Genomic DNA, 13,644 nt, shown 5'->3' with positions numbered 1-13,644 from the left:
ACCCAGTGGAATACTCATTCATCATACAATTTATATCTAAAATTAAGTATACTCTGGAGACACCTACTTATTCCTTCATTTTCAGGTGGTAGTGGAGAACAGGAATAGTTTTCTTACATTTGTTACTGCCTAAAGCTACTAGGTGCTGTACAACAATAAAAAATTAAATTGGGCCTGTTCAGTCTTACAATCTAATCAAGTGCGTTGTACTACCCTCCTTAAGATCTGAACTTCAGCATATTATGGTGACAAAATGCATGGAATTAAAGCAGAGGGGCTACATTTGAGGAAAGCTAGTCAGGATTTACAGAGGGCAGATGATGCACTGCTTGTCTCTTGGGTAGCAGAATGAACCACTTCATTACAAACACCAGTTTCCAGATGTAACACAGACACTGAGGTGTGTAAGCTAGGGGGACTTTCTATGTTTTCTTAGGACACACAGGATAATTTTGAAGATAGGAAATGGCACATTTGAATAGTAAAAACAGGTACTCTCCACCCTCACTGTATAGAGAAAACTGATGTCAGAAATCAAACAAAAATTGCTAGTTCAGATCAAGGTCCAGCTGGTCCCAACATTAAGGTAGCATACCAGTGCTATTGTTTGAAGTTCCTTTTATGAACAGAAGTGTTTCTCTCATGCAAGGGGTCCTTGTGCAAATGATTCCTTCCATTCAAGAAGGGAGCTCTGATCACAGAGCACGATTCTGCTGAAGGTTTGGATTTTACCTGTTCTTTTTCCACTACAATCAGCTAAGCATCTCAGAAATTTCTCTGGCAGAGATATATTGTTTCTGTACATATGGTTTCTAGGTTGGCTAACAGACTGATAGCTGTTGATACGTTATAGACCATGCCTTACCAACCTCACTGACATGTAAGAGGTTTTGACATAGGAGAGCATTCAACCATCGCACAGGAACACCCAGAACAAAAGAACAAAAATATTTGGACAGACCAGTTAGGATTGTCAGCTCCTGACAATGTGTGAAAATGGGAAAGGATTGTGTTTTCAGTTCTATCTTCTTCGTTTCAATGGTACACTTTTACTTCCTTATATGACAAACTGATTTAAACAAATCTGTTTTCTACAACAAAAATGATGGCTTTGAACCCCATCTGTTGCCATTTCAATACCAAACCCTGGATGCCCATACTCACCATGAGAACAAGGAAGAATTCTGAGCTTGTCTCCATCCTCATATTCATCCAGACAAATGGCACAAACGTCATACTCGTCTCCTGCAGCAGAGAATTTTGAATAAAAGTTGCATTACAAAAATGGGAGTTAAAGTACTAGACAGAGCAAAGGCTCCATGGGAACTTTCCTCCTGAATGCCTCAAGGCTATTGTTTTGGAATCCAAAGCAATTAAATAATAATAATAATAATAATAATAAAACTTTATTTTTATCCCGCCCTTCTCCCTAATGGGACCCAGGGCGGCTAACAACATATTAACACAAATTTTAAAAACATTAATACATAGCAGATAAAAACATTTAAAAACACATTACAGAGGCCATAAAAACAGTAGTCAGATTAAAAGACAGAATAAAAGAGCAGGTCACCGAGGAATCAAGCCTGTAAAAAACTAAAAGATGTATAAAAATGTTAAGAAGGCCAGAAATCAGAAGGCTTGTTTAAACAACAGTGTTTTCAGGCCTCGCCGAAAACTCTCAAGAGAGGGAGCCATTCTCAAATCAAGGGGAAGGGAGTTCCATAATGTTGGTGCCACTACCGAGAAGGCCCTATTTCTTGCAGCCGCCCCCCGGACCTCCTTGGGTGGCGGCACTTGCAAAAAGGCCTTCTCTGATGACCTGAGATGGCGAGCCGGATTGTACGGGAGTAGGCGGTCTCTAAGATATCCTGGCCCAGAGCAGAGCAAATAATGTTGACATTTGAAGTAATGCTGTCTACTTTGCTGTTTTTCTTCTCTTCGTACTGTGGCTCATCTGTCCTTCCTCCTGTTAAACCTGTTCACTGGTATTTATTTCCTCAAACTTTATTATAGCAGGCTGCTTTTCCACAGAATTTCTCCAGACACTTTCAAAATGATGCTCAATGAAGTCTCCTTTTGTACAATAATACTTTGAACGTGGAACCTTGCTTCTATCCCAATTATGGCAAGAAAACTGAGTAACTACTGACCCAAAGCATAATAGCGAATAAATCCTACAATAGAGAATGGTTCTGTGTCCTGTACAAAGCTTGCTGTACTTCTTGAGCCATAATATTGGCAAGCAAGAAAACCAAAGCATTTGCTTCATTACAAGGAACAGCTACTATTAAGAGTCACCTGCAGTACCAAAACTAATTCTGTTTTATGTCTGAAAAAGAGTAGTTAATATCATTTTTTAGCCCTAGAGGAAAGACAGGGTAAGGGAGGAGACAGTAAATTCTTCAGTAAGATTATTCAGCTTGATAGCTGTATATTTTGCTCCTGGAAGGTAGATATTTGGAAAAATAGTGCAGGTGAAAGGACTATCCTCTCCTCCCCAGCACCACTGTTTCAATCTGATCTCTCCCTGCGGCTGTATTTGCCATTTTTGAAAAGCTGTGATCAGTTCGCTCTCATCATTGCACTTAGTTGCATTCAGTTCCTGGTTTTGAATTGAATAGCAAATAATATATTAAGTATTTCAGGCATGGGTAATTTAAAATATTAGTAAATCAACAGTAAAATGACACTTTTAATCATATTATGAATATATACCATTTTCAGTAAAAAGAAATTCAGAGTGGTTTGCATCAATAAGTGATTCCCTGTCCCAAAAGGGTTCATAGTCTATACATAAATAACATATTTGGAAGATAAGACCTTGCAGGGAAAGGGGAACTGATGAAAACTGTTTTTGTGTCAATTGTATTTGTTTAGATTCAGGGCTCAATCCTATCCAACATTCCAGCACCAATACAGCTGCAATGAAGTCTCGTTCCCTTACCTTGAGGAGACCTCCGTGACTGCCCCCCACCCACCCGCAGGACGCAGCTTAGCTGCCATCAGTGCTGGAAAGTTGGATAGGATTGGGTGTCAGTAATGGTTTCATTTCAGAAGTTCCAGATGGATAACAAAAGGAGAACACAGCCAATAAAACTGGATGTATAATCACATCCCTCACCAAATTTAAAAACATGACAACCCTACAGAGTAGTGACTAAGTGTAAAATTAGAAAACAAATAACTAAATATATGCCAAATAAGCCTTGTAATGCAAAGAACAGGAATGACTGAAAACATTTTAAACTGACACAAAGTGTAAAATATATTTATCCTTATTTTCCTTGTGAAATGAGGCCATAGTGCTAAAGAAAAAAAACAGAAATAAAGGAATAGTAATACTTTTATAGGTCCTATGTTCACCCTCAGCACAAAAATACGTAGTTCGTTTTTAGGGTAGTTAAAAACACAGGGTAGGTCCAATTAGCAGAAAAGGATATTCTTCTATCCTAGTCTTACAGTACAATCCTATGCATGGTAAGTTTACTCAGGAGTAAGCCTTACCATAGCTAATTGGGCTTGCTCCCAGATAAGCGTGCATGGGACTACACTGCTAGGCACCTGTTTCACTGGCAAACCATATTTTGTGCCAGACATATGGCAGGCAGTTTACAGCCAATCTTCAGGCCCCGGTGCTTGTGCCCCCATCATATAAAGGCAATCAAAGCCATGTTTACACACTCTCTCACTATATTTTCAGGTGTACATCTTACAAATGTCATGTGCAAAACAGCCTGGAATGCTAGTTCTATCAGGAATTATTTTCAATTAACAGAGTTAGGAATGGGTTGTTACTTCCCGTTTGTCCTGATGACTTAGGACTGTAATATTCTCTCTCTCTCTGAGAAGCTGAAAATTGAACTGCCTTGCTTAAATGGGGAATTCTTTGACAGTTTCTTGTGTTTAATCTTCTTGTTACAATTTCCCCCCTTTTGCTGAAACATTTCTTACAGCCTCATCCAACAAGCCCAGAAGTATCCCACAGTTTTATTTGCTATTCACCCATTTTTTATCTAGGAGGTGGAATCAAGCACCACAACAGCAAATGTGTTAGACTGTGAAAGGATTGTAGAAAATAATGTGTGAATAAAATGTTTTGTTGAAACTAAATTGATTTGAGTTAGTGCTTTGCTAGTCCCTTGGCTAGCAAGCAGGCTTTTCTGAGTGGTTAATGCTCATAGTAGATTAAAATCATTATTAACTGTTCAATTTAAGGTATGAGCTAGCAGTGGAAATTGCTGAAATAAAATGACCAAGACTTTGGTGAATGATATGAGTAGTGAAAGACTGAGCAGCCAGCCAGATGGGCTTATAATGTCCAGTAATTACATCAAGGACAATCCTATTTGAAGAAATAAATTGATAAGTAGTATATAACAGAACCATACTTGCCTTAAATAGAGTAAATGGCACACAAATCAGTGCTCTTTTCTTTGTAGGCATCCTTAATATGACTGCCAAAAGGCAGAGTAACCAAGTCAATATTCCTTCTAATGTTAACTAGAATTTCTAGGTTGTGTTGCATTCTTAATATGGGAACATATGGTAGTTTCCCCATCTTGTAACCTGAGTAAGGGTTGCTTAGCATAAAAACTAAGAAGCTCTTTGGCAGCTTAATGCAGAACATTTAGGAAACCTTCGATGCACCATTTTTTTCAACCAGATATAGGACAAAACCCTGAATCCAGCCCCCAAAGGGCTACCTACTTATTTGAATGCAAGGAGACAACTCAAGTGCACATACTCCTTTTATTTCAATAGACCAGCTTCATCTGCTGCAAGGAGTACTGCATGTAACTGAGAAACCCGTTTTTGCCTGTGGGTCTCTGTATTGGGGCAAAAATATGGAATTGTGGTATCTTCAGTAAAACAGACTGTTAGCTAACTGCTTGTGCAGGAAATTATTTTGTTTCTCAAGGCTGTACAAACAAGGTCACAAACTCTGGGAAACAGCTTTATATTAGTAGGTTTTAGCAGGAAAGGCCTGGTTCACCAACTCCTTGGACTTCTGCTAAATGCTACGAAACTAATGGTCAAGTTAAAAAACAGACACACAAACTAGACTGAGTCACTATTTTGACACAGGTGTAAGGCCATTTTTAGTAGTTTTCTTCTATGTCAAATACAAGCTGTCTCTGTTATCAAGTGCAGCAAAGTAGCTGCTAGCAAAGATTTAAAGAAAATCTCAGTTTTGGAATGGCAGGATTCCTCTCTCGTTTTGAAAAAATTTCACTAATTAGTTTCATCTGAATGCAAAGAATTACACAAAGCTTTTAGGAAAGCAGAGCAGGCTGCACTTGAAAGAAAAACTAGCACTGCCTAATACTAAGATTACAGTCCTCTGGAGCTGGTGTTCTGTTTCCCATCCAAATAAGTACAAGAACACCCTAAAAGGTTAATCCTTTAGTATCAACAGGGTTGAAGCTGTTATTGGTGTTAATGGATTTTGCATTAGTGCCCTGGGAAATCTTATCTGCCAACAAGGGCCATCAATCAAGCCATTTTGATTCTCACTTGCCAAGTCTGACAAAAGAGCTAATTCTGGGCTAAAGTCATCCATGGTGCAAGTTGCCCTATGGAGGCAACACCAGGGATAACTCAGACTTGTTCTGTCTAGACACCAGTATATTTGTGGCACTCATTTTGTTTAAACGTTAAAGGAACTTTGAAGAATAATTAGACTGAATCTTACCCTAGATTTTTCTGAGGTTTAAGGGTTTCTTTTTCATAATCTTCCTCCAGAAACTTATAACACACTGTTTTACATTCAATTTAGCTGACATCTTGGCATTAACAATTCTGCTAGATTACCAGTGGAATATTAATTTCTGCCTTGATGCTTTTGAGCTACAGCAGCTTAAGGAAACCAAAGTGTTGTCTTCCAGAATAAATAGGAACAAGCCACAAATGTGGAATAGCACCAAGCTAATATGCCCAGCTGCACATAATAGTAGCACTGAAAGATCTTAAAGGGACATGGGTATTTTCATTTCAAATGAATGATCATCTGAAAATCTAATGAGCAACTAGCTTCAAGAATCCATGCGGGCTTATGTGCTTGAATAGAAGTCTTCTTTGTCATATGTCAAAGTGCTTTTGAAGCTGATGCAAGTTTCAAAACCCATTTGTATCATGACCCAGGGTGTGTGTGTGTGTGTGCTGTTGGAGAAACCCAATTAAAATATTCTATTGGGCACATACAAGTCCTTCATAAAAACTGATGAAACAACAGCATCAGCTCTCCACCTCTAAACCAGGCCTAATGGAAAAACATGAAGTGCTCATGAGATTATTTCATAAGTGGTAGCCACCATGGGCTTGCACTACCATAGATTGGCTGAAGGACATTTAAGACATCACTTTTGAGAAATACTGATGCTCAATTGTAGTCAGAACTCTCGTATGATAAAATTTAAAAGAAAGGGGGTGCAATCCTAACCCCTTATGTCCAGCACTGACATAAGGGCAATGCAGCTCTGAGGTAAGGGAACAAATCTTCGCTTACTTTGAGGAGGCCTCCGTGAGCGACAACCAACTGCAGGATGCAGCACACGTCCCATTGGCATCACTATGCCAGTGCTGGAAAGCACTGACATATGGGGTTGGAATTGTGCCCAGTGTATTTTATTCTCTTGCACTGCTTCCAAGGAGCTCGAGATATAGTAGATGGTTCCCTCCCCACTTATCCTTCCAATCTTGTGAGGTAGTTTAGGCCAAGAGATACTGAGTTGTCCAAGGTTATCTAAAGTGCTTCACGGCTGTGTGGAGACAAACCTCAAGTGAGGAGGACACCCAGGTTCAAGTATACACACTAGCAGCAGGATATATCAGAGGTATGGTACACAGTTGGGCCTTGTAATCCCTTTGGCCATCTATAGGTGTACTATCTTTGAATAGCTGGTATTCTGGGCTCCAGAAAGAATCGCTGCCCATTTCCCATATCCTTTTTAAAAGCAATGGGGATGGTACCACTAGTAGAAGTTGTTGGTTATACGCTAGAGCCAATTAAAATATGATTACCAATATGGCAAGACATCCTTGTGACTGGACAAGGTTAATATGGAAACATATTAACCAGACTATACAGAATTACAATATCATACACACAACCCAAATGCAGTGGCATCACTAGGATTGGTGTAACCCTCATTAACTGTATTTATTTAAATATATAAAAGTACAGGTCATGCAACAAGTCAGTAAACAAAAAAAGTGAACAATGATGACACACACACAACTGAATAAGAATTCTAAGTATTAGCACTGATACATGGAAACAAAAGCTGACTCATACTAATATCTTATTGGTTCCCTACTGTGTCATCATAACACCTCACTGGCTTTGGAATGATCAGTCTCACTGGTCAGTTTCGAGTTAAAGAAATCCACTTTTTGTTACAGAAGGCAGTTGAGTTTTCTTTTTCTAGTTAATTGACCATAACTTTTGATAGAATATGGATATTTCAACACTGTTTGATTCACTGCATCCTGCATTAGGTTACCTGTTGACTGATCTATAACATGATGGAACTATTTGTAAATACCAAGATTTTAACATTTTGGCCACTAGTGGTGTCAGCCCCATGAGGGTATCACCCGGTGCGGTCTGCATGTCTGCACCCACTAGTGACACCACTGCATATTAACCAATTTTTGCCTAGCTCACAGGTATGTACATCTGGTCCCTGCTGCGTATATGCAACATTGGGCAGAAATGGCTTTTAAGCAATAAATGTTGGTGAAGATTAAATCCTATTGAAAGCAATGGAACTGGACTTTAACCATGACTTAATTTATGCTGTTGTGTCCACTCTAAGATATTACTATTTGTCACACTTGTTTGGCACTTTAACTAGAGTGACATACAATCTTTTTCCCCTGTAAATTATTTCTATTACAGAATAAAAAACTTGTATGATGATGTAAATGGATGCAAACTCAGCTCAGATATTGTGCACTAAGGATCAATTCTGGTTTAGCCAAAAGCTCACAAAGCGGCCTTAGACAAGTCACCACCTCACAGCACACTGTGTCAAATAGTGGGAACTGGTGTGAAGAGACAATCTCCTTTCAATATATAAAAGAAAATTATGGAAGCCAAGAATCTTCAGAATGTTGGAAGTCAAGTTTAAGGCAACAGAAAGAAAAATAGCCACGTTTGACCAGGCTCTAAACAGAATTCTGGTCTGTTCTTTTTGTGCTATACAGTGGGCCCTCCTTAGCCACAGGTCAGCACCTGCAGATTTGACTCAACATGGGTGCCAACCCCACATCTGGAAGGCCTCAAGGACATCTGGAGGCATCAAATAGGCACATCCAGTTTTCTGTTACCTTCCTGCGCATCAGAAAACCTCCTCATATCCAAGAAGTCCTTGAGGCCCTCTCCGCAAATACATTTATTTGTGAAAATCGCAAATTTTTATTCGCAGGGGTGGTGGTCAGGAAACTGATCCTTTGCAGATACTGGGGTTCCACTGTACTTCTATTTACTCCATCCAGCATTGACACCTCAAACAGGGAAGATATGTGCTTTTCCTTGCTTTCTCTGGAATGGGAACGACTGGAAGACATTCACATTCTTCTCCCAGTGTTTGGAAGACTTTTGAAGAGTCTTGCCACTTCTGCCTATAATGCAATTAGCAGAGCACTGCTGTGTAGTCTCCATCAATAATGTATTTGCCAGAGCACCCACTCTGTTTCAATAAAGGCCCCATGATCAAATATTTATCACTCTTCCAATGGTTTGTACATTTAAACAATAACTTGGCAGTGTGTTTGTGTACAATTGGACTGCCATTTAAATGCCACACATTACAGTGTCCCAGTGTAATTAATGAGTAATGTGAATATTAATTAGTAATAGTCCTCACAATAAATGAAAATAAAATGTAGTTGTTTACACATGTCCAGGAAAAGATGAAGGAGGGAAAGAAAGAGACAGGCTTGAAAGTCCTCCTTTGCATTAGAAAAGTTCTGGTTTGTGCTTTTCCCTTGTAGCAGACAAAACAAAATGTCAGAGCACAGTCTTTATTTAATATTATTGTATTGTGATTTGATGGTATTTTGTAAGAGACTTTGCACGGGAAAAAATTTTTTTTTTTTTCAAATAATAAAATCACAAATAATAAAAACAGCCTGGATCCAAATTTATTCCTTTCCACTGACCTGCCTGAGTAAGCCACATGCATGTGTGGTTGTACATGGAAGCAGTTGAAACAGCAGCTTAGCTGAACAGGAACAGCTGGGAATCTGGTCCCTAAAATGGTGGTAAACCTGCTGCCTGAAAGGAGGGCCTATTCTTATCAGTGGTTGGGCCAGGAAAAGTTGCAGTCTCGCCTCATGATATCCTTGGCTGGTTAGGACCAAAGTGAAAATGTCACATTTGGAGAGCTAGAATCAGATTTCCTGTTTTCTAATGCCTCATAGCAGGGGGGGAGGGGCACACACTGGTCAGGATACATGTGCTGGGGCATCCTTTTGTCCCATGCTGGTTTCCTGATGGACCCCCCCCAGCTGCTATTTGCCCTGCAAGATAAGTAGGGCTGCATGGATGACTCAAAGCTGAATTTCAGCAAGACTGATTTCACCAGAGAGGCCAAACAAGGCAGTTAGGAGAAGAATCCTAAGATTAAAGAACATCACTGAAATACAGAAGCAGAGATCAACAGCCTATTTCTGTGAACCTTTACTCCAAGGCAGGTCTATCCATTTCGATGGGATTTTCTTGCAAGGAAGTGTACATAGAACTACAGCTGTGCAGTGCAATGCTGTGCATCAAGTTTGTAGTGGGAAGTAAACATCACTGTGTTCAGTGGAAGTTGATCCCAGGTAAGTGTCAAGAGGATTGCAGTCTTGGGTTACAATCCTATCCACACTTTCCTGGGAGTAAGCCCCATTGACTATAATGGGATTTACTTCTGAGTAGATATGCGTAGGATTGGGTTTTAAGTTGTCTAAGGTTAGTCTCAGAATAAGGCTTGATACATAGATATCTACAATCATGTGAAGGCCAGCTGTGCAATGGGCAATGGTTGTCACACAGAATACACGCAAGAGTAGCTCATCATGTGGGTGGATAATTTTGTCCATGCCAGTGCAAACCTCTCGTTCTGACAATTTCTGCTGGTATAAAGAAAACTACCCTAATTTTTGTGCGCACACCACCTACTGCTAGTATTTCCACACTGCAACTGAGACATGCAAGCAGGCCCATAAGATGTGGACTTTCCTCAAATGAGGTTGAGAACAAGACACACTATCTTAAAGCCGGGGTTTGATTACATGTAATCGTGAAAACAGGCCGCTTTCCAATATTATTCTTCTGCAAGAGGGATATGAAGGCCTTAGGAGTGGACCTCAACAGGTGGGAAACCTTGGCCTCTGAACAGCCCGCTTGGAGGCAGGCTGTGCAGCATGGCCTCTCCCAGTTTGAAAAGACACTTGCCCAACAGACTGAGGCAAAGAAGGAAGGCCCGTAGCGAGGGAGACATACCAGGGACAGACTACATTTGCTCCCAGTGTGGAAGGGATTGTCACTCCCGAATCGGCCTTTTCAGCCACACTAGACGCTGTTCCAGAACCACTTTTCAGAGCGCGATACCATAGTCTTCTGAGACTGAAGGATGCCAATGATGACAAAGAAAAACTGTGACTAATTTGAATAGGTACATGGGCAGCAGCATAGCTAGAGGGGTGCAAAGCACTAAGTTTGCAGGGAGCCTCCATTTTGCTTCTCCTGCCCGGAATGGCTCCGAAGGGGAGAGGGGACCACATGCATGCTGTGAAGAGGCTCCCTGTAAAACTTAGTGCTTTGCACCTCCTCTAGCTACACTGCTGTATATGGGTACCATAGCCATTTATGCCACATCTCACTCATGTGCTGTAAACAAGGAACAACTGCAAGCCTGCTAAAATTACATGCTTCAAGAAACATGAAATTATGCATTTCACTGCAGTAAGAACATAATACTCCTTATATTACTCTTAGTTTCCATCCAAAATCCTCAACAGGGAAGAAAATTAATCTTGGCCTTCTTCATGCAGAATCATGCCGTTACAGTCAAGTGAAACCCCAGAGAAACAAAGACAATTCAGCAAGTTACGCTCAAGCTTGTGGAGGCAAAGCCTCATTAATTTTTTTATGAGAAACTAACTTTGCATACAACACTGTGTGCACTTTTCAGCTGAACATCTGCTTTGTAGGTAGTACTACGTGCACCATCATCAATAATGCAAAGCTGTTATTGAGGGCAAGCAACACGTAGGGTGTTCCCGAATCTAAACTGATTTGTAAGCCTTGTGCATTCTGCAGGTTACAGTGATATGACACTACTGCAGTTCTATTAATGTCAATGAAATATCCTGTCAAGTGTATGTTACAAATAAGGCAATAACAGAATAATGCAAAAGTTGTAAGGCAAGAAGACTGGCAAAAAGTGTTCCTTGTTTACAGAACATGGTGAAGTGCTTTAGCCTGATCCACAAAATGGTAAAGCTGGGGAAAAGGAACAGATTCAACCTAACGAATGTGGTCGGTGCAAATGTAATGGAAGTCAGAGTCTGATGGGAAAGGCAGCAACATTCAACGACAGACCAAAAAGAAAGGTCCTAATTTTTTTTTGACCAGTTCTCAAATGTAACCGTATACAGATGTCATACAGCTCTATCACTTCCAAAATCTGACTGTAGGAAGACAACAAAGGGAGTCAAACAAGTGATAACTACAATGCTGTCTATATGGGGCTATCTTTAAAGAAGGATTGGAAACTTCAATCAGTCCAGAATGCAACCCAGCAAAGAGTTGCCAGTGGCCTAAAGATGAAAGCTTACAACTCTGGCACAATTCCCGCTGTTTGTCCAACTGATTCTGGACGTAATTCCAAGCGTTGGTTTTAACCTTGAGAGCTCACAATGAGTTGGACCAGGATACCCTCAGGAGCCACCTGCACTGGCATGAACCTGCCTGACCCTTCAGATCAGTACCAGAGGTTCTGCTCACCATCCTGTCTTCATACAACATCAGCCTGGCCTTTGTCCTCCCTGTGGAGATCTGCATGGCTTCATCTATGGGCATTTTGAGATATTTTTAAAAGGCTCTTTAGTTTCTGGGAACTTTTAATTACTAATTTAATATACGTTGCCATTTCCATCAGCTACTTTATTTGTGGAGTGTTCAATTTTATTGTTGCTGCTGGTATTGGTCACTGTTGTTAAACGGTGATTTTACTTATGTTTTTAAATGCTGTAATTTGCTTTGTGTGTTGTTACAGAAAAGTGGGATTAAGACACGTAAGCAGGTGGGCAAATAACAGTATCTAGCGAGAGTGAAAAGAAAAAATTGTTTTCCCTTTTAAGGCAGCAATCCAGATTCTGATGTCTGGAGATACCCCATTAATTAGTCTTCATTTTGGTAGTGGCATCTAGAAGGCGAAATGGCTTGGCTGGAGAGATATGCCTTTGTTGCCTACTTTTAGACAGGTCCTGAAAACAGTTCTATTCCAGGCCGTTGATAAAACATCTGTTTCTTTTTAATTGTGTGTCTATTTTATTGTTGTGTTCTCATTCAACTGTTACTTTTAAGTGCTTTTAGTTAATTATTGGGGAGCTGTTATTATTTGTTTGAAAGTACTGTAAGCTGTCGAATAAATTTTAATGCAGAAATGTGGAAAATACATTATATGAATAAGTAAATAATCTGAAATACAAAGAAGCTATACAAAGAACTGGTTCATACATTTCTACTCTTTCAAATTACTGCTTATGTAAGCTACTTGCCCAAATAGTATAATGTGGGACGAGGAACCTCCTAGAAGATCATGGCCCTTCTGCCATGATTCACAGAATCCTGGAGGATCCATGATCTCATGAAACTCTGCTGAAATTAAGCTGTTCATGTGAGTAGATTACTTGCATGAGCAGTTTATCAAAAGATGGAGCCAATTCCAATTACATATGAATTGGCTAACAGTTCAGAAATGTTTAGATCAGTATTTAACAACCCTGACTGGAAACAAGCCTACAATTCAACTACACTTTCCCAGTCCTGTTACTCAAAGTCCCTGATTGAAGAGGCTGGAGTCCATTCTCAGGCTCCCATGCAGACAAACCATGCATTAAGCTAATCTAATTTGAAATCTCTGTGTAGTTTTTCAGTGTTTTGGAAACAGTCTCCTGTGTCCTCTGCGGCTCTTAGATGGCATTTAAGATCAGTAGGCATGGCTTGTTTAATCAATCCTAAAAAGCCATACTTACCTTTGCTGAACTTGTGAACTGGAAGCTTCTTAAGCTGATCTTTTTGAAGCCGATTCCTTCTTGCTCTGTGTCTGTCCTGGATAAATTTTGTGATCTTGAAAGATACAGACAGAAATAGAAAAGGGAAACTTGAAGCTAATATGTATATATAAATCAGTAACTGTTTTCTTTGGTACTGAGAACCGTGATTCTAAAGAGGGTAGGCAGAATAAAAACATATAGGAAACAGAGCAATCTCATAATAGGAATGAGCAGTCTAGGTACATTTTTACAAACAAGCATCCTAGAACACCTAGATGCTGCTTTGTCTTTTCTGATGTTATAATAGTGACTACTAGAAAAAATGGTAATTGCTCAAGTGCCACCTGTGGGGAAGCCACACTCTCTGTC

At 39.9% G+C, this 13,644-nt stretch overlaps 1 protein-coding gene across 5 annotated transcripts in view; it reads right to left on the bottom strand.

Annotated features, from left to right (window-relative positions):
- RNF13 (ring finger protein 13) overlaps nt 1–13,644 on the bottom strand; it is an 81,686-nt gene that overhangs the window by 1,798 nt on the left and 66,244 nt on the right. For all 5 annotated transcript variants that reach the window (XM_066621764.1, XM_066621761.1, XM_066621760.1 and 2 more), the window contains 2 exons: nt 13,255–13,348; nt 1,165–1,245 (listed from right to left, as the gene is read on the bottom strand). In XM_066621764.1, the coding sequence (XP_066477861.1) occupies nt 1,165–1,245; nt 13,255–13,348 (175 nt within the window). The remainder of the gene's footprint in view (nt 1–1,164; nt 1,246–13,254; nt 13,349–13,644) is intronic.

This window comes from Tiliqua scincoides, chromosome 3 (genome assembly GCF_035046505.1).
Source record: "Tiliqua scincoides isolate rTilSci1 chromosome 3, rTilSci1.hap2, whole genome shotgun sequence".
Lineage (NCBI taxonomy): Eukaryota > Metazoa > Chordata > Lepidosauria > Squamata > Scincidae > Tiliqua > Tiliqua scincoides.
Note: the sequence above shows the minus strand (reverse complement) of the source record. Positions and strands in the feature narration are given on the sequence as shown.